This window comes from Gobio gobio, assembly GCF_949357685.1.
Source record: "Gobio gobio genome assembly, chromosome: 1".
Taxonomy (NCBI): Eukaryota; Metazoa; Chordata; class Actinopteri; order Cypriniformes; family Gobionidae; genus Gobio; species Gobio gobio.
In genome coordinates, this window is record NC_137097.1 from 33216885 (window position 1) to 33243394 (window position 26510).

Genomic DNA, 26510 nt, shown 5'->3' on the forward strand with positions numbered 1-26510 from the left:
TAGAAAACACGAAAACACCGTTCTGTCTGGAGAGAGAGAAGCCGCATTGTGTGCACGAATAATAAATAATTAGCTACACATCAGAAATCACTGATCACAGATCAGAAGGAACTGAAAAAAGACTTCTGTTTTCATTTGTACATCCAAACACTGAGAAACTGCCAGCATTCACTCGTTCACAAGCAATGATCTCTCGAGCGTTTGCATGGGCGTGCCAGATTCTCTGGGCGGAGGAAAGGGAGGAAACCGTTCCTGCTTGGACATCAAACCAGGAGACTTCAGGATTGGCTCGTCTGGCCTGTCATTTTCTCAAAGGCAGAGAGAGACAGCCAGAACTCGGGTTTACACCGATCAACATTTCTATCCACTTGGGGACAATATTCAGGCTAGGGGAACTCATATTAATGTTGAAAAACCTCATAAAATGAAAATTTCATGCCATGGGACCTTTAAGTGATAAAAAAACAAGACATTTTACAAAACCTAAAACTACAATGTAATCAAGGATGCTCAGTTGCTCATTATATGCTATTTGCTTTGGGAACTGTGTATAACATGCAGGTGTGATTAAATTTGTTTTAATAAAACGAAAACTTATTTGCTTGTCTTATTTCATTTATTCATTTTAAATGTAGCCTACAGTTAGGCTCTGCACCAAAAAAATGAACGTGTGTACAACAGTGTATAGTTGTGAATATAATTTAAATAGTCTTATTCAAAGTAGTAATTAAGTAACCTGTCCAGTTTTCTGAAAGCAGGCAAGTGTGAAAGATAAAAACAAGAGGACAAATGTGCTCTGAGACTTAGCAAGACAATCATTCCAGGAACATTAGTAGACTGGGACTTCTATTAACCCTTAGCAAAATGTACAGCATAACATAAAAATCAATCTAGGAACAAAATGTGTAAGATAAGATACAACATAGTATATTAAATTTGAATAAGAATAAGAACAAGAACAAGATCTGCTGTACGTCGTTGTCCATGGATTATTAATCATGAATACTGTTTTCAAGCAAAGTAGCTCTACGCAGTGAACATGGCATGCTGGACTTTAATTTCCAATATTAATGGTATCGACAGTATACCTCAAAAGTTGTGATGTGGATACAGATACAGCAACTAACTTGTTCACGAGGTGCTGCGCCCTTCACGCCAGCAGGTGTATGTGGCGAAGTGAAACGCAGCTTTTCGAAACTTTGAATCAATTGATTCGCAAAATGATTCAGATTCGAAGCCCTCGAAACGCATCACGCGGCTGTCCCCTGCTGGTTAAAATCGTGTAAATGCGACGAAAACTCAGCCCAAACATGTATAAAAACACATTTACAAAACAATTGCAAATGTTTTGCCGAGAGTGTAATCTATTAACGAATTATCTAATCCCATTACATCTAAAATGTCTGTATAAAATGTGTTATATTCGTAGGATTATTTTGTTAAATTGTAGCGCTTGATTTGTTTTTAGGGGCTGCTTGAAATGTTCCTTTTATACAAATGTGGCATTAAAAAGTCTACAGAGATCAGGTAAAAACTATACTAATAGACACTGGTTCATGGGCTGAAATTTCGAAAAAGTTATGTGAAATACGCAACGACGCATCGTTTGGCGGATTGAAAAAATCCGCTCCGAATCATTGGTTCGAACCAACCAAACGATTCACAAAGGTTTCGAATCAAGGATTCGAACGCGCCCGCCACTAGGCGGTGGTGAAGAGCCGTCCCACATCAGTGGAATTCGCGCAGAAGAAACCGGACGGTTGTTTGGAAACCACAATAAACGCACGTCGTCTTCTTCAATTGCTATTACACCGTTCACAGGTTTTCCTTTGTAAAGCCAGAGATAAAACCGCGAGACTCTAGCAGTAGTCCCGTAAACAGCTCAGTTTTGTTGTTGGCCATTAGCTCACTTTGCTGATCATGAACGTCGCCAAAAGTGGTTATCGTGTTTTCTCGGCTAACTCTACGCCCGCCTGCACGGAACTCTCTAAGAAGATTACCGAGTAAGTATCCCAGCATCACCAACTGCTCGAGATTGAACACAGAGGCTGATCTTGACGATGTACGAATGTGATGTTATTGTGATCTGGCCTGTAGATCATCAGCAGAACTCATGACAGATGAACCTGGCCTGTTTCTTCACAGCATCACTTTGATGATGTCATGTATGCTAGTTGTAGATTTGGATTGATAACTGATCTATAAAGCATATGCATTGTGCTCTTGAACATAAAGTTACTCCAGGAGAATGGATCTGTAATAAGTGTACTCACTTTAAGACACTGTGTGGGAAGTAAATGTAATATTTCCTACGAGAAAAGAGCAGGAACAGTGGGCTATTCATCACATAAGCTGTGCATGTGACTGACTGAAAACGAGCTACTAGTCTGCATTCATTGCACTGCTAATTCTATTTAATTGCACTGTCATGCAGCTCTGCTTCAAACTTGCTTTCATGATCAGAAACTGTTTGCAAACCTGTCTTGATTTTCTGCTTGTGTTTGCGCAGGCGTCTTGGAGTTGAGCTGGGGAAATCAGTTGTTTACCAGGAGTCGAACAGAGGTGATCAATAATGCTTTGTTTGTTCTAATACTCTGTTGCTGACAGGGCGACCCTTGACACCCTGTCAGTTTTGACATGGACTAAACTCATTTTCACTACTGTAATTTGATTTTAAAAAGTCATATATTGTGCAAACCATAAAGCATTTATGATAATCCTGATTAAAGGGATAGTTCACCCAAAAATTACAATTCTGTCATTATTTACTAACCTTCAAGTTGATTTTTATTCGTCCATACTATGGGAGTCAATGGTGTTTGTTTATAAACATTCTTTAAAATATCTTTTTTGTTTTCAGCAGAACCAAAAAAATATATACATGTTTGGAACGACTTGAATTTAAATGATGACAGAATTTTAATTGTTGGGTGAACTATCCATTTAAAAATGTCTTTACAGTGTCCTTGTTACACATTACACACTTACTTTGGTAATAACAGTAAATTATGCATAATTACAAGCATCTAACTCTAATTATATATTAAGTACATGTTGTATATTAATATTACTTGGTACTTAAAGGGTTAGTTCACCCAAAAATGTAATTTATGTCATTAATTGCTCACCCTCATGTCGTTCTAAACCCGAAAGACCTTTGTTCATCTTCAGAACACAAATTAAGATATTTGTGATGAAATCCGAGAGCTCTCTGACCCCTCCATAGACAGCAATGTAATTAACACTTTCAAGGTCCAGAAAGGTAGTAAATACACAGTTAAAATAGTCCATGTGACCCCAGTGGTTCAACCTTAGTGTTATGAAGCGACGAGAAAACGTTTTAAATGGACTATTTTAACTATGTTTCTTTCTGAGGCTTCCAATGCCATCAATGCATTTTTGCAACTGCAAGCTTCATCAGTATCTCTTTCAAAGTCTGCACCATTTATAACAACACTAATGTTCAATACATCACACAAAACTCAAAGGAATATCATAACTGTACGCACGCTTCTCACAAAACAATTCTACCTAATTCACAACACATGAAGTTCTTCTCAATCTCGTTCTAATGTTAATGAATCCGGAGTATTCTAAATGAGCGACCGCATGCCCGAGGTTATAATCGTTTGCATAAAACATGCCCAAGCCATCTCCAAATAAGGGATTTCTGTGCAACCGTTCCTTTACAGCCTTTCGTCACGCTCAGCAAACATGTGACCTTCTTTAAAGACGCATCTGAGAGCACATGTTAGCAAGATGTGTGCCATCTTCAAAAACCAGCTCAAACACAAGAAACACTTTTTACCCGGGTTACTGACCTCTCATTAGCCAGATGTGCATATCTGCGTTGTTATTCAGAGAAACCTTGCAGATGGGCCACAACACGGCTTACTTCATACTATTTCACTGTATATGATGAAATAATATAAAACAGTGGTTCTCAGACTTTTTATACCAAGTACCACCTCAGAAAATATTTGGCTCTCCAAGTACCACCATAATGACCAACATTAAAACACAGTAGTGTAGTAAACCTAACTATTCAGCTACAGCTCTGCACAGTTAAAAAACAAGGCAGTTTATTCCTAATAAGAATATGTATTGTTGTCAGCCAATTTAACATTGTAAATACACAGTTTGTACATTAACACTGCACTGTGCTTACATACAGGTAAATAAAATAATTAAATAATGATTCAATTAAAATGTGTTGTACCCAAAAGTTAAATTAAAACTGTACTGTACTTAATTGTAAAAAAAAAACTTTACTCAAATAAAGATTAAATTAAAATGTATTGTTTTAACATTAATTTATATTTAAAGTCCCTGTAAAATCAAAATTCAATATTTGTTCTGAGTTTGTCACACCACAGTGTTATAACCACCCAACCAAATTTGAATGATAAAAAAGCCAAGCAAAATCTTGAAAAAAAAAAAAGCAGCTTTCTCTGCTCTCAAACGCTGGGGGCGTGTCCGCTGTCTGTGCTGAAACCACGCCCACTAGTGGGAAAGCTACAGTGAGTACACAAGACAACTGGGCAAGTGGCACGTACTGCAACGATGGCACCAGATGTTAGCGGGACGGGCGGATGAAGGCCGGGGCGGGAGATAGTCGGTTCGGCCCCTTTCTGCAGTGGATTATCAGTGAATCCCAGTTGTCTCTGATGAACGTTTGTAAAACTATCCGGTGTAAAACAATCACTGCAGAGGCAGGTGTTGGTGGAGATCAAGGCAACGGTTCACAAAATTAATCCACCTCTTCTTGATATCAGCGATTTTGTAGCTTTTTATAGGTTTTACAACTAGGTAATATGTATTTACGTGGTGAAGGCATAACTAGCTAGCTAACTGTAGGCTGTAGTAGTAACAAACGGTAGTGACAGTAACCTTGGATTGAACGGGCTAACTGATGCGAATGAGCTCTAACATTAGTTGTTAGAGTGTTAGGGGAGGGGCCAGGCTCAGTGGCTCCAGTGCGTCATCGAGCCACCGTTTTAGTACTACACAGTTCACAGTCTTTGTAACGCGTTTCAGCAATACATTTCTAATATTTATAATGTGTTTAGAATTTTTTTTTAGAATCGCCTTTACAGCTACTTTAATTGAGTGATTCCTCTGCTTACCACTAGCGGGAGCCTGAGTACCACTAGTGGTACGGGTACCACACTTTGAGAACCACTGGGCTAGTACAAGGAAAAACACTGAGATAAGTGTAATATGTCTGAATTCATAGCATTCATAAAACAGTAGGTGAAAAGTACCCGGATGACCAACTACTTATAGCGAGATTGTATATCTGCGTATGAAGTGCGAGTCTGATTGACACTTTACTATCCCATGAAACCACGCAAGAGGATTTGTGAATGACAGTGAAGCAAAACCGACATCATATGTCACATGACAATGATGTTGTAGTATGTCCAAATTTCATTCATACCACACACGTTCATACCTTATAGAACAAATATAATATATATATTTTTTCAATTATATTACCTATTTGGATAGTATTCGGTTTCGGACGCAGCTCTAATGTTTAAAGTCCCCCTGTAATCAATAATGTTATCGCTAAAAACTCATCTTTGATCTATAAAGCATTACGTTTACATTTAAACGTTTTTTTTTTCCTGTGAAAAAGAAATTCTTCATAGCTTAAAATAGCTTGAATGTAACTCTACAACCTTTGCTCTATTCAACATATGCGTTGACATGAATATGCAAATGAGCCCCGCCTCCACTCACTCACACCAGCTCAGAGATCCACTCGTTGACGATCACAGGTTGACGGGATTGGTTGGTCACAAGGTCGTTTGTGACGTCAGAAACACCAGCGATTTCAAACTGCGTTTTTGAGACTGTTCACTGCAGTTTTAAGGAGAAAATACTCTGCAATGGTGTTGACTTAAGAATTTGCACATGGGTTGTCTTAAAGCATATTAAAAACACCACGTAGAGAACATTAAAAACTTGATTTTCACCTCAGATGGACTCCAGGCACAAGATTTTTGGATTAAAATAACCAAAAACCACTAGAACAATGTTATATATTTTGTTGACTTGTGTACTTACATTATCCCAAATGTTTCCAAGAATGTTTAAATCCAGAGAATTTTTAACCAGGAAACGGGCCGTGTCCATGTGTCGACTATCAATGAAATCATACCCACCTTACCCATTGATTTCCAGTTTTATTTTGTAGAAACCATGGAAACACCAAAGACACTTTAATATATTATGTGTTTTATTAGACAGGTGTGCAACTGTTTAGATGCATTCAAAACTAATCGTTATATAGCTCAACACAGTTAGTCTTAAATCTTAAAAAAATTATTGATTTACCACGAGTACCGTGTTTTACCATGTCTAAAGATGTCATCAAGCTACGCCTTTTTTGAAAAAGCGACCTCTAGCGGTGAAAAATTACATATTGTGGCTCTAAGTTTGTTTAATTTAGTAAATATGGAAGCATTACAATAATGAGAATTAATTTTCTATGAAAAATATGTCATGAAAACTGATGTAGAGTATATGTATTTAGGTCTTATTTTTGTATGAGGTAAAAAATTACGTTTTCTTTTTTGTTTTCAGCAGATTTCAGTTTTCAGTTTTATTTATGACAAATTATTTTCAAATCAATTTACCGTTGCTTTTATCTTACAGAAACGAGAGTTGAGATCAAAGAGTCTGTGAGAGGACAAACAATCTTCATCATCCAAACCATTCCCAGGTAAGAGTGTAAGAGTAGGAAATCAACACACTTAAGTAAAATCAGAACGTTTATATATATATGTGTGTGTGTGTGTGTGTGTGTGTGTGTGTGTGTGTGTGTGTGTGTGTGTGTGTGTGTGTGTGTGTGTGTGTGTGTGTGTGTGTGTGTGTGTGTGTGTGTGTGTGTGTGTGTGTGTGTGTGTGTGTGTGTGTGTGTGTGTGTGTGTGTGTGTGTGTGTGTGTGTGTGTGTGTGTGTGTGTGTGTGTGTGTGTGTGTGTGTGTGTGTGTGTGTGTGTGTGTGTCTTTGCATTTTGCACTCTAAAATCATATAATGCATCATTGTACATAAGGTGATAGTTTTAATGGGTTTGCAGTTGTAATTGCCAGTTGAAGGGTTTTCACCCAAAAATTATTAACTCATCCTCTTTTCCATGGAACTCAAAAGCCACACTTTTTAGTATTTATTTGCATGGCATCTTACCTTTGTTGCTGAACTGCATGCAGTCGTCTTTTAGACTCAAAGGCGCTTTAGAACAAATAGCTAAAATCAATTTTTTTTGTTGTCTCTGTCAGAGATGTCAACACGGCTATTATGGAGCTGCTGATTATGGCCTATGCACTGAAGACCTCCTGTGCCAAGAACATCATCGGCGTGATCCCGTACTTCCCCTACAGTAAACAGTGTAAGATGAGGAAGAGGGGATCTATAGTGTGCAAACTGCTCGCTTCCATGTTAGCTAAAGCAGGTAATGCCTTATAACGTCTATGACGTTTCTACTTCTGTTTTCACACTACCAGTCAAAAGTTTGAACACAACACAGTCTTTATTATTATATGTGCATTCCTTCATTGTCCGCTCCAATTGAAAACCATTCATTTTAAAATCATTTGCGTTGATAACTAGGTCTGACTCATATAATCACCATGGATCTGCACCAGAAAGAGATCCAGGGCTTCTTTACATTCCCTGTGGACAACCTGCGGGCTTCTCCATTCCTGCTGCAGTACATTCAGGAGGAGGTTGGCAGCATTTACAGCCAAAAACTTCAGCTTTTTAATTTCAAAGAAAAACAAACATACTAAAATAATTAATCATTTCTGTTCTTCTTGTTCCTGTTTTGCATAGGTTCCTGATTATAGAAATGCTATCATTGTAGCCAAGTCCCCATCTGCTGCAAAACGGTAACTGCTCCTGCATTTGTCTTGTATTTGTATTTGTTTTGTGGGTGAAAGCTGGCCTAGTTGGAAATTGCTTACTTTTTTCCATGGTGAAATGTGTTAAACAGAGCTGGCAACACTATGTTTTTAACTGAAAGCATTATCCAATTAAATAACATGTAAGGGTCAGATAAAGCATATCTTTTTGTGGATGACTGCACATTTGCAGAGATTTGTTAGTGCAGATTGCATGCGAGTCTGCTTGTGTACAGTATTTTGGAAGCCAAACTTTCAGGTTGCTTAAAGTGCCCCATTATGCTTTTTTTTCTGATATTTCCTTTCATGTAGAGTGTAATATAGCTGTTTGTGAATGTTAAAGGTCTTCAAAGTTTTGAAAATCAAAGTGCAGATAAATGCAAAAAAAAGATTCTGAACTGCCTGTGCCTGAAACAAGTCGTCAGTAATTCCAGTCTTACATCCTGTTACAAATTGATACGGTAAAAACGATGCCATTGTTACTGTTCGTATCACTGTGTATTAAGTGCTGAGGAAGATCTGCAATTCAGATGTGGTAATTCCCGTAGATCAATCACAACAGACTGGGCCATCTGACCGATCAGAGCAGATTATACTAATCACAGCAGACTGGATTTCCCCAAAAACTTCTTAACACTACGTTGTTCTTAAGTTATACCTTAAGCTGTACCTTAACGTTAATACGTGTTTCCCGAAACGATCTTCGTTAAGTATGCCTTCTTTAAGTCATTCTTTCGTAAGGTTGGTCTGGAGCACTCTTAGCTATACCTTATCACTATTGACAGTTCATTCCGACAGTGGCCACCACTGTTTCTTTACATCTCAGTCTATACTAATATAATTCTGCTAATTGAATGCAAATGATTGTCATTACACTGATGGTTGTTAGCTTTTTAATTATGTTATCCAAAGGTATATCAGCTGGCAAACCATTATGGAGTCTATTTAAAGGGAATGATTTTGGAGGGGAGTTTGGTCAAACTAGTGATAATACAGCGAATAGCTGTGCTAAATCAAAGACGGCGCCGTCCGCGGAGCCATTTCTATATGCACTATTTCATCCGTGAAAACGTTAGTTCCCTAGCTACCATGTCTAGCTGCAATTCAAAATAGATTTTGCCTGCCACGGTAGCAAATTCAACAGCTTTTAGATCTTGTTGGTCCGACTGGCGGCTCTCCTTTTTTCTTTTTTTTCCTCTGCTATAGTAGCTGTTGATAATCTTTTGCGTGTTGCGCTTTTATCGAGTAGGTCATCCAATAACAGAAAGTGATTTACATCAATAATGTGATGCGGGCAATCAACTCTGGTTGTGGAGTAAAAAAAAGACTATGGCAAAATATATTATGATAATATAAATGGCATAGGCATAGGCTACTGCCAGTTAGTGTAGTGGTTGCGGGCTTCGCACAATTTCAATATTATTTAAAATATCCACAGTTAGATTTAGTTTACAATTTGGATTATGTTTACAAGATCTCACAAGTCCTGATAAATGCAATTTAGACTTTTTCTGAAGTGCTTCTATTATAAAGAACACCGCTTTCTCACATAATGCAGTTAAACAGCCCGTTAGAGTGAATAATCGATTTTTGAGCCATTGATAAACCAATTCAGCACTGCCGCCACGGACAGCGCCTGCTAACGTCGCACTTAAGAAGGCATACCTTAAGCAACCTCCTAAGGTTTAGTTCGGGCAACACGCCTAGAAATGGGTTACCTTTAGTTAAGTTATACCTTTAGATTCTTCGTAGCGCGCTTAGAGACAATGTTATCAGGAAATGCAGCCCAGATCTTTTATCGAACTGTTTCAGACACTGTGAGAAAAGAGCTGATGCTGCAATATATAATATGAGAAAATGAAAGTGGTTTTTTTTTTTTTTTTACCTGTATGTAAACCTATTGTAAGAGACTTAAAAAATAAAATAGCATAATGGGGCATTTTAATAAGGAGTGGATGTCATACAGATTTATACTGTTCTTGATTCCACTTAACGATTAATTCATTATCATTAACTGTATAGTAGTTCTAACAAAAAACATCAGTTTAGTCCCCACAGCTTGACAGACACGGTCACTACGAAATGTCACGGAAAAGTGTTCAGGAATGCATAAACTCCTAGAATTACTGGATCACAACTTGACATGCATGAACATTTTGGCAAGAGGCTCATAAGGATCATCTCTGTTTGTCTTCCCTCTCTCATCGTTGTCTCTTCAGGGCTCAGTCGTATGCGGAGCGTTTGCGTCTCGGTCTGGCCGTCATGCACGGAGAAGCTCAGTGTTCGGAGTCAGACATGGCAGATGGGCGACATTCTCCTCCATGTGTCCGCAACACCTTTGGACACCCCGGCTTGGAGTTGCCATGTAAGAGCCACCACACTGTAGATCTGCACAACAGAGCAGCTTGAACCCAGTGACTATGTGTTATTAAAAGTTTTAACCAGGTTATAAACACAAACTAGACCAGCAAGACTGATTGGGCTTTTCCAAACTCTCACAAAACATGTCAAACATGTCCTGCTTATATTTGACCCTTCAATTAAAAGAAAGAAATGGTTATTTTTCATAAACAATATGAATGTTAATATTTCTGCATTGAATTAGACATAATTTCATTATTACAATATATGTAATTCAGATTACCTCATTGCTACCTCAGTACCTTCACAGTACCTCATGCTAGTGTGTTGTCCTGCATTTAAGTTAAGTAAAAAATATTTTATTTCAGTAATATTGTACTGTATTGTATTACAGTATTTGGAATCACCATCAAGAGTAATGAGAATAAAAATAAAAAAAACTCAAAAGTTGAATATAAAGAAGCAATACGGTTTTGACAATTAGAGCGATATGGTTCATCTACGTTGCATTCATTCGTTTTTGGTTTAATATATTGAAAGCAGAAAAGTGACTACAGAGCCTTTTTCGATCAAGCCTAATTCTTGTTGAAAAACGGAATTTTCCATTTCTTTCTGCTTTCGGTATTAAACCAAAAAACAAATGAATGTACACAGATCCGAAAATTTGCTCTATTGTCATGAAAATAATGCCTCAGTGCAAAAAAGACTTGGTGGGGAAACAAATTATGTTTCCTTTTATTTATGCAATTTAAATAAAATAAAAAAAAACTTTTGATTTTAGGGTGAAATGTAACCTAAACATGTTTTTGTGAAATGTATACCGTGATCCTGTTAATGAAGGGGTCGATTGCAGCATTCAGCTTGCAGAATAGCTGATTCTGGAAATCTGTTAAGTAGTTCAAGATAGGTCAGGATGTTTTTTTTAACCCTCCCCCATTTATTTAGCTCTGTCTCTGGCTCTAGCTCTGTTTACAAAGGCTTTGTCTCAGCCTAGTCAGTTAGTGAGCTACCTTGACAGTGCTCTGTTCTGTTCCAAAAACTAGCGATCCACCAAACTAGAAAAACATTTAATGCAGTATTGGTAGCTCTTGACTAGGGATGTCCTCAGTACTTTCTTCCCTGTTGTGACCTATATCTGAGTGAAATGGCTTTTGGAACAATAACAAATGTTGGGGGGACTAAATATTCCAAAATGGGGGAGTTTTTTTTTTTTAAACATTAAAGTGTTAGTTCACCCAAAAATGAAAATTATGTCATTAATTACTTACCCTCATGTCGTTCGACACCCGTCAGACCTCCGTTCATCTTCGGAACAGAAATGAAGATATTTTAGTTGAAATCTGATGGCTCTGAAAGTCCTCCATTGGCACAATGGTACTCTACACTCTCAAGACCCTTAAAAGGTACTAAAGACGTCGTTACAAAGTCCATCTCACTACAGTGGTTCTACAATAACTTTATGAATCGGTGACAATAGTTTTTGTGCGCAAAAAAACCCTAAATAACGACTTACATAGTGATGACGATTTCAAAACAAAGCATCATGAAGCTTCGAAGCGTTATGAATCAGCGAGTCGAATCAGTGGTTTGAATCGCCAAATTTCAGCAGTTTGGCGGTTTGACACGCGATCCGAATCATCATTCGGCTCAGTGATTCATAACGCTTCGAAGCTTCATGATGCTTTGTTTTTCAATTGGTTAGAGGGGGTCGGCAAATTACTTGGGGGCTTTCTTTCCAATTAGGGGTGTAACGATACACTTGTCACGATTCGATACAAATCGCGATACTGAACTCACGATACGATATGTATCGCAATATTTTAAGCCAAAATGAAGAGTTTTTATTTTATTTATTTTTTTTACTTTTTTTATTATTATTAAACTAATAATATTATTATTACCAGGACCCACTATTATTTCCCCATTGTATTATTATACATTAAATTCAACATTATATATTAGTCATTTAATGTAGTAATCACTGAAACTTTGTAAACTTAATTTTTTCCCCTCATGCAGTACTCGCACTTTCAATGCAGACATTGGATCTCTTATAGCTGCGCACACCCGGTCCTCGCAATGTCCCTCCTCTCCCGCTTTTAATGCACTATACATATAAGAATAAACCCTCTAAAATACTTTGAATAATCATACTACTAAAACTAAATATGATATAAACTATAAAATTATGTTTGTGCTTTTACTTTGAGGAGTGTGTGCGCTTCAGATGATCAATGCAATCAATCACAGTTCAAAGCGCAAGAAAGCGTGTCAAAATGACCATTCTCAAACTGTAAATGTTTATCTCATCCAAAAATGTAAATTCTGCATTTGTTGTTTTTTAGCGTGTCACGCAATCATTTGAACGTCCGTGTTTACTACAGTAAATCTGTTAATCATATAAAGCCACCGTGTCTCTTCAGAAGACCTGGATTTGGATTAGACACTCAATTGATTATTTTTAAGATACCTTTGACATTTTTTGGACCTTTTAAGTTTGAGAGGAATGGACTTTAAATGGAGTGACCGAAATCAGGTTTCATAAAAAATATCTTCAATTGTGTTTGGAAGTTAAACGAAACAACATGAGGGTAAGTACATGATGACAGAGTTTACATTTTTGGGTGAATTATTCCTTATAAATACACTAAACTGAGCCTTGGATAAAACAACTCTATATCGCAAATCATATCGTTTACATCAACAATACATATTGTCACATTTTTATATTGCGATATATCGATTAACACTATATCGTTACACCAATAATTCCAATAATAAACAGTGCCCAATACTGTATGGTCCTGAGATTTTAAAACAAACCTTGAAAAATAGATCTCTCTGAAGCCCACAATTAAAGGACTGCACAAACGCATAGAATATGTTTGACTCATGTTAGTTACTGTTACGAGACGTGTTTTCAATGACAAAAGGTTTACTTCTGGCATGCTCTTTTAGTAGACACTGACCAATAAAGGAATTAGACAAGTCAGTTACTGTATCTAGGTTTTGAGAGTTTTTGATTATTTTCACTGTTCCATGTGCTATTTGTTTTATATTTTATGATACTTTCGTCTTACCTTGAGCACACAGTCACTTAATTAAGAAGTTCATAAACACACTGTGATATTTAGCATATTAATGTATGAGCAGATCTTGTGTAGTATGTGTCTTGGCGGAGTTCACTCCAAGTAGCTCTGTGTACATTTATGGTTTTTGTATGGACTTTAACAATCCTCAAAAGACCCTCTCATGTCTTTGGTCTTAATTTCAAGGCACTTAATTCTTAAAACTTAAAATGTAAAAAAAAAAGGATTATTTGAAAGCTTTTAAATTTTTTTTTGGGGTTTAATAAGGATTGTTGAAGTCCTAGTTTCTTGTCTGTATGTTCTATCATTTGTGTGTGGATTTTTGTTTAACGTGATGTTTATTTATTGGTAATAGGCAAACAACAAGCTCCGTTCCCAGGCATAGAGCTCCCAAGTATGATGGTTAACTCTATTTGCTACCGATCACAGCAGTGAACACGCTGAAATGGTTCCTATTGCATGCGTGCAGTGGCTGAGGTCTCTCAGTGTCTGTGATCCCAGCACTCTGAAGTACTTACTATATTCACCATAAGGTCTTTATCAATTCAGCCAAAATACTGTCATCAGTTACTCACCCTCGTGTCGTTCCAAACCTGTAAGATTTCCGTTCATCACCGGAACACAAATTAAGATTTTAAATGAAATCCGAGAGATTTCTGTAAATTTAATTTGAGCATTTATTCACATATAAACATTGAGTGAACATAAGCAGAAGCTCAATCGTATTTGCTTGACACGCAAGAACAAACCTCACTGTTTTTCACTGATGCTCCAACGGCTGTGTAACACCAGAATGAACCTCCAGTGAGAACCTCATTGGTTCTTGCGGAATCTCAAACGTGCTGCATAACACGAGAATGAACCTCATTGGTTCTTGCGGAACCTCAAACGTGCTGCGTAACACGAGAATGAACCTCATTGGCTCTTGCTGAAGCTCAAACGTGCCGCGTAACTCTAGAATGAACCTCATTGGTTCTCACTGAAGCTCAAACGTGCTGCATAACACGAGAATGAACCTCATTGGTTCTTGCGGAACCTCAAACGTGCTGCACAACACGAGAATGAACCTCATTGGTTCTCACTGAAGCTCAAACGTGCTGCATAACACGAGAATGAACCTCATTGGTTCTCACTGAAGCTCAAACGGCTGCGTAACACGAGAATGAACCTCATTGGTTCTTGCTGAAGCTCAAACGTGCTGCATAACACGAGAATGAACCTCATTGGTTCTTGCTGAACCTCAAACGTGCTGCATAACACGAGAATTAACCTCATTGGTTCTTGCTGAAGCTCAAACGTGCTGCATAACACAAGTATGACCCTCATTGGTTCTCACTGAAGCTCAAACGTGCTGCATAACACGAGAATTAACCTCATTGGTTCTTGCAGAATCTGAAACGTGCTGCATAGCACGAGAATTAACCTCATTGGTTCTTGCTGAAGCTCAAATGTACTGCGTAACACAAGTATGAACCCTTATTGGTTCTCACTGAAGCTCAAAAGGCTACATAACTCAAGAATGAACCTCATTGGTTCTTGCTGAAGCTCAAACGTACTGCGTAACACGAGATTGAACCTCATTGGTTCTTGCGGAACCTCAAACGTGCTGCATAACATGAGAATTAACCTCATTGGTTCTTGTTGAAGCTCAAATGTGCTGCGTAACACGAGAATGAACCCCATTGGTTCTTGCTGAAGCTCAAACGTACTACGTAACACGAGAATTAACCTCATTGGTTCTCACTGAAGCTCAAATGGCTGCGTAACACGAGAATGAACCTCATTGGTTCTTGCGGAACCTCAAACGTGCTGCACAACACGAGAATGAACCTCATGCGTTCGCACTGAAGCTCAAACGTGCTGCGTAACACGAGAATGAACCTCATTGGTTCTTGCGGAACCTCAAACGTGCTGCATAACACGAGAATGAACCTCATTGGTTCTCACTGAAGCTCAAACGTGCTGCATAACACGAGAATGAACCTCATTGGTTCTTGCGGAACCTCAAACGTGCTGCATAACACGAGAATGAACCTCATTGGTTCTCACTGAAGCTCAAACGTGCTGCATAACACGAGAATGAACCTCATTGGTTCTCACTGAAGCTCAAACGGCTGCGTAACACGAGAATGAACCTCATTGGTTCTCGCTGAACCTCAAACGTGCTGCATAACACGAGAATGAACCTCATTGGTTCTTGCTGAAGCTCAAATGTACTGCGTAACACAAGTATGAACCCTTATTGGTTCTCACTGAAGCTCAAAAGGCTACATAACTCAAGAATGAACCTCATTGGTTCTTGCTGAACCTCAAACGTGCTGCATAACACGAGAATTAACCTCATTGGTTCTCACTGAAGCTCAAACGTGCTGCATAACACGAGAATTAACCTCATTGGTTCTTGCTGAAGCTCAAACGTGCTGCATAACACAAGTATGACCCTCATTGGTTCTCACTGAAGCTCAAACGTGCTGCATAGCACGAGAATTAACCTCATTGGTTCTTGCTGAAGCTCAAATGTACTGCGTAACACAAGTATGAACCCTTATTGGTTCTCACTGAAGCTCAAAAGGCTACATAACTCAAGAATGAACCTCATTGGTTCTTGCTGAACCTCAAACGTGCTGCATAACACGAGAATTAACCTCATTGGTTCTCACTGAAGCTCAAACGTGCTGCATAACACGAGAATTAACCTCATTGGTTCTTGCTGAAGCTCAAACGTGCTGCGTAACACAAGTATGAACCCTTATTGGTTCTCACTGAAGCTCAAAAGGCTACATAACTCAAGAATGAACCTCATTGGTTCTTGCTGAAGCTCAAACGTACTGCGTAACACGAGATTGAACCTCATTGGTTCTTGCGGAACCTCAAACGTGCTGCATAACATGAGAATTAACCTCATTGGTTCTTGTTGAAGCTCAAATGTGCTGCGTAACACGAGAATGAACCTCATTGGTTCTCACTGAAGCTCAAATGGCTGCGTAACACGAGAATGAACCTCATTGGTTCTCACTGAAGCTCAAATGGCTGCGTAACACGAGAATGAACCTCATTGGTTCTTGCTGAAGCTCAAACGTGCTGCATAACACAAGTATGAACCTCATTGGTTGGTTTTATTTAAAATATCTTAATTTGTGTTTTGAAGAGTCTTATGGGTTTGTAACAACATGAGGGTGATTAATTGGTGACAGATTTTTTATTTTTGGGTGAACTAACCCTTTATATTTTCCTCATTATTATAAGAAAAAGAGCAGTTAAAAATTATTATATTATTGTAATAGTAATTGTAAGCTATTATGAAGAGTAAGGGTGGGCGGTATGTTTAAAATTTCACAATACAAGTATGCGAACAATATGTATCACGATTTAGTTATTTTCAATATAAATTTAGTTATAAAAGTTTATATTATAATTAGCATGTTATTTCGACTGTTTTTGCATAATCCAGTTAATTAACTATTACAAATAAGGTACTTTATCTTATATTTTTATTTAAAATAGTTGATCTTTAGAAGCTGCACTAATACATCCACCATACATACTGCCACACCGCCCAGCCTTAATATAATTTATTTTTTTACCAAATAATGGTAAAAATGGATGTTTAAGCTTCAGGGTGCTTCACTCAAACAGAACTCAGAAACCTCAAATTAAGTGCTTATTTTCAATTTCCATGTAATTACCATTGTTTGTTCCATCGAAATGGAACCATTGAATGTCTGTCCGAGAGATATGCCTTTATTTGTGATCCAGGCTCATCTTGCCAATCAACACACCATGCCTGCTTTTGAAAACCCCTAGACTGGAGTTTTTAAATGGTAGTTTTTTTTTAGCTGCTTGTAACCAAGGCCCTTGCATCGTCTTGGAAACACATGACCTTGATAAATAGAGGAAGGTGTTTGCTTAAAGTTCCTGTGAAGGGTTAGAGTTTTTGATACAGGGCCAATTTAAAAGCAAGCTAGCATATGTGAAGTCCGCATATGCTTTGCGTTCACATATGTTTGTAGAATTACACAATGAGAAACCGTTTGATAGCACCGTTGATTCATATTACTTATATAAACTTGTCAATATCTACCACCAGACCTCAAAATTGCCGTTGTCTATCAGCACTTGTTGGGGTCGTTCACACAGGACTTCATCTTGAATTCCATCTCCATTATTTTTTATTGTTATAGTTGGTCTGCTGCGTCTATCCATGTTGAACATGATTTCACCAAGTACAACATCTTTGTTGATCCTGGAACAATATTCCAATCAACCAATCAGATTTGAGGGTCAAATTTACAGTTTGTCAAGTTTAGGCTTATAACCAGGGTTAGGTGCTTCTACATCAGTGTTATTCACCATCATTTCCCAGATATGAAGTTATGGGTTGGGTTAAGACTTTTGGACATGAATGTTTCAGGACCAACAAAATATGTTGATCCAGGAACATTTCTGTCTTGGCAAAATTACGGTGACCATGTATCCTTATCAGCCATTTGTATATTTTGTGTCTAGACCTATGCGCACCATTTTTTAGAGGTGATGCACTGTAATAGAGTGAATTTCGTTAACAAAAACCTTCTTTTTTTGACTAAGAGACAAGACTATTACGAGACGACACCAAAGTCATTTAACAATATCTATTAATATGCAATATCGTTGATGAAAAAACTAAATGTTGTTGAGAAATAAAAACATAACCAAAAACTATAACAAAATAACAAAATATTACAGACTGCTGTACAAGCCTCTAGTTCTGAGGGGGGTAAAATCACATTCTGACACTCTCACTTTAACCCATTGGCTACAAAAACTACCAGTGGCAACTGTGTTAGCCCCCGGACTTGGTAACACTGACTATGAGCTTTCATGCTTGTGGTGGCCAGATGTTAGGAGTTTAAATCCACCATTCAGAGCTTTTCTGCTAAAAGGATAAAAAAACCCTGCCTTGTGTTTAACTTTGCAATCTGGCAACCATGTTTAATAGAAAATCCTTAAAGGGATAGTTCACCCAAAAATGAAAATTCTGTCATCATTTGCTCACCCACAAGTTGCTCTAGTTTGCAGAATACAAACAGTTGATGGACCCCATTGACAAGGCAATGCTTATCAATTTAACCATCATGCAGCATGGCAAAAATATTATGTTTTCATTGACTAAAACTAGACTAAATTGCCCAGATATTTAGTCAACTAAAACTTGACACGGTTGATTTAAATATGATAAAAACTAAAAAGCACATTTGACACCGGACTAAGACAAAACTCCCCCCCAAAAAACTAGCTGACAGAATTAACACTACACCGTAACAACTTTTTCTAAAATACTGAAAGCACAATTAAAGTTTTAATTTAGCCAAAAACCAAAAATAAAGCAAATGAAACCAGTCATCATAAAGTTCTTCTGCAACGTGTCGCCTCTCGAAATTTCAGCTGAAGTGATTTTACATATTGCTACTCTAGCATCATTTTTAGTGACCGTGAAGTGTGTCCAAACTGATGACCTGTTTTCTTGTTTATCTACATTGTGTACAGAAAATAGATGAGTAGATCAGTCAAAATGTGTCACTGGAGAAACGCCAATTAAATGTCACTGCTTTAGTCTTGAATTCAGCCCTCCAAATAGCAAAAATCCTTTTTTTTTTTTTTTACTGTAATCCAAAAAAATTATAGTCTAAGGCACACGTCAGATTCAAATAATTGAATTAATTCACTGCCTAATTTATATGGAAAACCTTGTAAAAGCAAACCCACACGTTCGGCACCAAATACCTTCTTCAGTTTGTAACCTACAAACACGTCAACGCCTTTAGAAAAGGGCTTTCCTCCAGAGCAGCCAAATTGGACACGCCTGCTCAAATGAAGTAGCACACAAATATAATAAACATCAGAAAAAAACACTAGATGGTAAAGCTAGTCTCCAAGGATACCACTAGATGGTGTCACAATAGGAAAAAGATAAATGGGTTGTTGACTTGACATGGCATTTTCACTGTCTCACAGTATAAAAATGAATTTTCATCATTTAAAATGCAGTAAATGGTTAAACATTTCTTTGTCTTACATGGACCTGTTGCTTCTTTTCTTTAGATTTTTTTAATTTGAGTCAATCTCAAAATTGTCTCAAGCTTGGTTCATTAAATTACAACTTTTATAAATTAAAAAGAGAAGCGTAGGAACTTAATACATTTTGTCGTCCTCCGGTGTGACACCATATCCTGATTTTAAATTGGCCAATTCCACTGGGTTGAAGGACCCCGTTCAAGGTCATGTTACTGTGAAGCCCATGGAATGTGCACACGGTAAGATTTTGTCTCAGAATTGTTCAAATATGTAACTTTTTTGGAACCTCTATAAAAGTGTTAATTTTTGTTGTCCTTTGGTGCGACACCCCTATATTCTTAATTCTTTTTATGTCACACCATAGGACACATTTCAATAAAAAAATTCAAAAAACAGTGAACGAATTTACAAAGTTAGTGACCCCTTATATTTTCACAAACATCAGACTTCACACTACATAACAATATGCGTTTTTTCTTCAAAAGTGGCGTTTTACCAAACATTTGTCAACTACCCAAATAAAGTTGCCAGAGATTCGATGCATCACTATTTTCAAGACATTGTGTTATGTAAAGCCCAGTTCACACTGAAAACCATTAACACTGGAGTTCTACTGGAGTCTATGTGCTGCTGGTTTCTAGTAGATTACTTGACTTCGGTATCCAACTATGTCAGGCGGAAAATCACTGACTGCCTTGGTAGTTCAGTTGCTTAATTGCACAAAGATAATCTCTGCCATGTGACTAATCACTGGAAAATTACACCATTGCAACGCTGATTGGCTGATGACACTGCAAGAATGCACACAGTCTTAAACACAAGGAAAACATCTAAAATGGCCACTTTTCACATTTCCAGTGTTCTCAGAAGCGAAGTTGTTCTAGTTGGGCAAAATTCTATAGTGGGGAATGGAAACTGACAGGTATAACTTTTGATTTCCCATAGAAAAAGAAAACAAAACACATGATGGTGTTTCTATGATGTTCCGAAAAAGAAAAAAGAATCAAGTTATTTATTATGTTGGTCAAAAGCCCTATTCGGACAGTAATTGTTTCTCGTGGGGTCATAAGGTATTTTCATCATTGACAGGGGTTGGTCAGTGATTTTATTGCCGTCCGAATCAAGAATGTCAGTGTTTTTCTCCCACCACCTGCATAAAAGTCCCCGGCCGAATTACCTACTGTTTTTTGACAAACACGAAGGTCGTGTGGTAATTTAATTTAATTGCCGTCCTAAATCCACACAAAATATCACTTCAAAATTCACTGTTTATATCTGTTTTTACCACTGCAGAGCACCGTACGGTTGCGCTTCACTGTAATTTGGATGCATTTTAAAGATCTAGACTTTTATTACTGAAGTGCTGTCAAGTATTTACAAGAGCAAAATATTTAATCACCGCTCAAAAAATAAAAAGAAGAAAAGCACGTAAACATGTGAAATGGGCCGTTATTACGGCAGCAATTATATATGTTCAAATAACCAAGCAGCATTATGTTTACCTCATGTAAATAAGAGTGCACAAGTTTTATCACTGAGGTGGCATGCAAATTTATTTTTACGGATTCCTCATGAGAAACAATTACTGTTTGAATAGGGCTAAAGATGTTGAATTTATCATCACTCTCTCAAACGCTATGTAAGAAATACTCAGTGTTAACTAGTCTTCTGAAATTGAATGCCAGGCCAATGTAACACACCGACCGTATAGTGTTATAAATGTAGATGTTCATTACATTGAAAAAAAAATTAAATGGGAAAAACTAGATTTACAATGTTAATAACTGTGGAGGTGCATTATACCAGTCTGTTAAAGGGGTCCTTGTGGGTTTTGATTATCAGTAAAGGAATATGTTTGGTTCATCTGTTCCTCCCTTGTGTCCCATCAGCTGTAGTTCTTTTTAAGTCAAGATCTCATCCTCTGTGAACGACGTCTTTCAAATGTGCCATTTGTTTTATTTTATAGCACAACGGCTCTTTGCAATAGTAGCCTATAAGGTCTGTAAACCTTGTTAATCTGACGGTATAAATAACGAAAAGCTTTGTGGATCTTGCTGTTGATGAAAGGCATGTGTTGAAGGCATGCATAACTCCTTTAACCCTATGTATTCTTAAATCGACCCGCCAGTCTTCCTCTCTCGTTTTTACTTGGGTCGGTGTGTTTTGGCTGTGTTCCAGTGTCTTTCCTCTGGATGAATGACATTAGCCCTTCTTGACCTCTCCTAAATTACAGCAATGTCCTGGAGTCTGTCATGCTGACTCGAGGACTGATTGATTGATGTGTAGTTTCCTGCACTGACTCTTAGTGTAAACCTCTAGACATTTGCCTCTATGATTGGGTACATTGGGGACCAAGAGATGATCATTTTGATTTCTGCATGGCATGTGCCGCGATGAGTTTTTCATTGCTATTTGGATTTAATTCAATTGTAGGTGGGGTAAAATGGGAAGCATTCTCCAACAAATAGGCTACTGTTATGTTATGCTGTGCTATGCTCAGGGTCCCTGCAGGACTCTTTAAATTTTAGTTTTACCATTTGATTATATGGGTTGGTTGGGCCATTACATAAAGTTCTAGGCCAATTCATACACTTCTTACCCCATCTTACCCAATCTACTTTGATGATGGAATGTGATTGATTGGATTCTTGGTGTAAAAATGATTTCCTGAAATGATGTGTAACACTAGTTGGTATTTTTCTTTATAGTAATGATGGCCAAGGAGAAACCACCCATCACTGTCGTCGGAGACGTTGGAGGCCGCATCGCCATCATTGTCGTAAGAAATGCAGATTTTTGGCCTAGTTAGCAGTATGACAGTAATTGTTTTAACTGACAGGATGAGGAATGCATGTGGTTTCCATCATGTAGGATGACATCATAGATGATGTGGAGGACTTTGTGGCGGCAGCTGAGATTCTGAAAGAGAGAGGAGCTTATAAGATCTACATCATGGCCACCCATGGGCTCTTGTCTGCGGACGCCCCGCGCCTCATCGAGGAGTCTGCTATAGACGAAGTGAGTTTTCCAGCCCATTTACTGAGATGTGGATAGCTCATTCTGGTTCTCCAAAAACAGCACATTAAAACTAAGTTTTAAATGCTTTTCACATTTGAAGCATGAAAATTCCAGATTCACCATGACTTAGTAAGTATTGTATTGTACTTCGTTACTAAAGTTACATTACTTAACTGTTACATTTTACAAGGCTCTAACCAACCCTTACCATTTAGGATTGGAGGAACCTTATAGGGTTAGTTCATCCAAAAATGTAAATTCTGTCATAAATTACTCACCCTTGTGTCGTTCAAAACCCGTAAGACCTTCGTTCATCTTCGCAACACAAATGAAGAACTTTTTGATCAAATCCGAGTGCTCCTGACCCCTTCCATAGACAGCAATTTAATTACCACTTTCAAGGGTCTCTTAAGGCCTGTACACACCGGGACGAATATCGCGCTCGCTTATCGCCAGCGTTTATCGTGACATTTTCCGGCGTGTCTTGAGTGTTCACACCCAAGCGATTTTCACTCTCGATGCGCCGAGTGAACGTGCACATTCAGTAGATAGCCCTCCCGGTACACAAGGTGGTGCTGCGGCACTTTACACTTCTGACACTCGCTTGTCACACAGAAGAAGAAGAGAGACTAGAGAGTATTTACGTGCTTGCCAAAACCACAGATATATTATGTCAATGGCCAAAACCATTCACACACTTTTTGCTAACTGGCAGGCAGCATTAGCAGCTCATCTTCTTCTTTGTCTACTTACTACTTCTTCGTCGTATCAATGTGTGCTCGGCAAGACTGTTTTGTGCTTGAGCGCCAGGCAGCTCCAGGCACGTGAACAAAAGCGTGGATCTCATTGGTCGGCCAGTTTTTAACGCGCCACGTCAAAATAAAAAAACGAACCCGAGGCGTTTTTTTTTTTTTAAATGGCGCTTTTATGCCTGCCGTTTTGCGCATTGGTGTGCACACTCACATTGGCGCCCTTTGTTTATTCACGAGCCGTTAAACGTAGGCGATAAACGTGCATGAAAATCGTCCCGGTGTGAACAGGCCTTTACGCTGTTGACGTAGTGTATACAGTGCAGCGCTTCCAGAACACCGTCTTACCATTGGCCGATGCAGTTTACACTACGCCTGAAGACATTTTTGAATAAAGTCGTTATTTTTGTTCGTTTTTTTGTGCACAAAAAGTATTCTCGTCGTTTCATAAAATTAAGTTTGAACCACTGTAGTCACATGGACTATTTTAACAATGTCTTTCCTACCTGGGCCTTGAAAGTGGTAATTAAATAGCAGTCTATGAAGGGGTCAGAGAGCTCCCGATAGTGTTCAGAAGATGAACGAAGGTCTTACGGTTTTGGAACGATGTGAGGGTAATTCATTTTTTTTTTTTTTTTGGTGAACTAACCTATTAAGAGACTGTCATTCAAAGATGTAATTGACCATTGCTTTGAATACTGAGGGGGATGTCTATGGTGGTCCCTCAGTGTCTATGGAAAATATTGCCCTGATACTTCGGGTCTGAATTGGGAAAATAAGGTGATTTTTCAAAAATAACTCTTTCAAATGGAATTAAAAAAAAAGTTCACAAGTGGCACTATTTCCTGAGAATGGCTTAGATGTCCATCAGCAGTTACTTGCCTTCATGTACATGGATGCTTAAGATGTTTGTCATCAAATATTCATTTTAACAGATATTAAAATGTTGCATGACCAAATGTTTGGGATATCTTTCAGGTTGTGGTGACCAACACTGTCCCTCATGAGGTGCAAAAGCTGCAGTGTCCTAAGATCAAGACTGTGGATGTCAGTATGATCCTGGCCGAGGCTATCCGACGCATTCACAACGGGGAGTCCATGGCCTACCTGTTCCGCAATATCACAGTAGACGACTAGCCAACAGACACATTTGGGTTAGAGACAAAGGTGAGGTGTAGAGTTTAGGGAAGTATTTCCCCTCTTACGCAGCTGAGAGGTGTGCCAATGCAGTTCCCCATTCCCAGCAGAACTAAACACTATACAATCACCTTCATTTCTCAAATTAAACCTTTTTGTTCTGAAAAACAATCTAAACAAACTCCCAGTGCCAAATGACATTAATTCTAAAATAAATTAATAATTACTCAAACCTGTCAATTTACCCACAAAGCATATTTTTTTTTCTTCTTCTAAGCAAGATATGAAGTTATATTCCAATGCAAAGAACATCAATTATGCAAGTGTTCACTTACCTGTACATCTGTTTTTAAGTGATATTCTACAATACAATCGTCAGTTTTAGATCTACTTTCCTGATAGAAAACTGGTGATTTTTGGTTTATTTTGGTTTAATTCTACTGAATGAAGTTTCTTCAAAATGAAAGGGAAAGTTCATCCAAAAATGTACAATTCTTTCATGTTTACACATCCAGGATATTCTTAAAAAAAAAAAAATTCAAAATATTCTTGGTATTCCAAGGAAGAGTGAAATTCGTACAGGTTTGGACGAATGTGATGGTGATTAAATGTTGAATTTCTTTTTTGGGTGAACGTTTTCTTTAACACTTGATATCTGTAGTGCACATTAAAGGCCCAGGTATACTTCATTTTCTGCACTTCGCTCCGTCCCGCGCACAGTCATGTCCAAAGAGCCTTCAAAGGACAAGTGTCACTTGCGCAGTACAATTGCTTTTCTATATTCTACCAGATGTTATAGGGCAGCGCTGAGTCGTCACTTACAGGACATTTGCTCAGAAGGATAGAAGAAGAAAAGTAAATGGGCAGAAAAATGGGCTGCGCGCCAACAGAAGAATTGGGCTGTGCACAGGCAGAAAAATTGGGTTGTGCGCGGACAGAAAATTTGGGCTAAGTGCCAACAGAAAAATTAGGCTGCACGCTAACAGACACATTTGGGCTGCATGTGGACAGTCTGCCCGACCCTCCTGATGACAAAAATGACGTCACATGGACAGTGCATGGACATTTGAGGATGCGGATGGTGGAAGTATACTATGGGCTTAAGGAACCAAAATATGTTCCCCCGGTTTCACAGACAAGGCTTAAGCTAGTCCCAGACTAAAATGCACGTTTGAGCTGTTTTAACTGAAAGTAACTTTGTTTTTGTCTGCCATTGTTTTGTCTCAAGATGCACAACAGCAATGTTTTTTCTAAGGCACATTTATAAAAAGTACTTAAATGTCTTAACTGAACTAAGGCCTAATCCTGGCTTAATCTAAGCCCTGTCTGTGAAACCGGGCCATTATGTTGCAGAACATACTAGTTTTGGTTGGTCGATATGTTTTATGAATGTTTGCTCCACAGGACAAAACGGTAACACTTCACAATAAGGTCTTTAATTGTTAACATTAGTTAATGCATTAGGTAACATGAACTAACAATGAGAAATATATTTTTACAGCATTTATTAACCTTTGTTGATGTTAGTTCAAAAATAGAGTTGTACATTGTTGGTTCATGTTTGTTCACAGTGCATCAACTAATGTTATCAGATACAACTTGTAATTATTAACTAATGTGGTTAACTGTCGTTAACAAATGAAACCTTATTGTAAAGTGTTACAGACAAAACAAGTGAAGCCAGTACTGTGAATACTTCTCCATATACTCCTACACAACAAAACCGAGGGAGTGAAAATGGCATGTAAAACTCGTCTCTATCTAGTCCTCAGTTTCAGTGCATTACATTTGTGTGCTAATGTCAAGATATGGTGTAGAAGATAAGACTGCGTTTTATCTTGATGGCATTTGAAACCATATTAGCAATACTAGGCCAATTCTATACTGCAGGTATTTTGAGCTTCAACTAAATGCAGTATACTGTGAACGCTTGGCTAGTTAGCTTTTACATGCACTCAAACGGATAATACCATTTAGCATTTGCTTCCTGATTAAACCTTAGATGATCTGGATTACTGACGGACGGAGAACACATGCACCAGCACTGCCCCGCACGTCCCCATACTTCCTCTGTGTGCGTTTGTCTCTGCCTTTGAGCTGTCGGCCGGGGTTCGTTTGAAGCACAGCAACACTTCTTTCTTTTAACCTTGTCTTCCACCTCTGTGTGTTCCTCAATTGTGTCAACTAGCTGTTTCC

The 26510-nt window shown here is 38.1% G+C and overlaps 1 protein-coding gene across 3 annotated transcripts in view; it reads left to right on the forward strand.

Annotated features, from left to right (window-relative positions):
- The first annotated feature begins 1727 nt into the window (after positions 1-1727).
- Positions 1728-26510, forward strand: part of prpsap1 (phosphoribosyl pyrophosphate synthetase-associated protein 1) — a 24979-nt gene continuing 196 nt past the window's right edge. The window contains exons 1-12 of one of the 3 annotated variants that reach the window (XM_079839571.1): positions 1731-2003; positions 2510-2562; positions 6664-6730; positions 7286-7458; positions 7617-7732; positions 7839-7894; positions 10126-10271; positions 13712-13750; positions 22119-22189; positions 22282-22428; positions 24156-24344; positions 26317-26510. The exon at positions 26317-26510 is cut by the window's right edge and continues 195 nt beyond it. In XM_079839571.1, coding sequence (XP_079695697.1) covers positions 1921-2003; positions 2510-2562; positions 6664-6730; positions 7286-7458; positions 7617-7732; positions 7839-7894; positions 10126-10271; positions 13712-13750; positions 22119-22189; positions 22282-22428; positions 24156-24314 — 1110 coding nt within the window. In that variant the 5' untranslated portion in view covers positions 1731-1920 and the 3' untranslated portion in view covers positions 24315-24344; positions 26317-26510. Of the gene's footprint in view, positions 2004-2509; positions 2563-6663; positions 6731-7285; positions 7459-7616; positions 7733-7838; positions 7895-10125; positions 10272-13711; positions 13751-22118; positions 22190-22281; positions 22429-24155 lie in introns of all 3 variants that reach the window. The other 2 variants (XM_079839572.1, XM_079839570.1) reach the window with 2 other exon arrangements.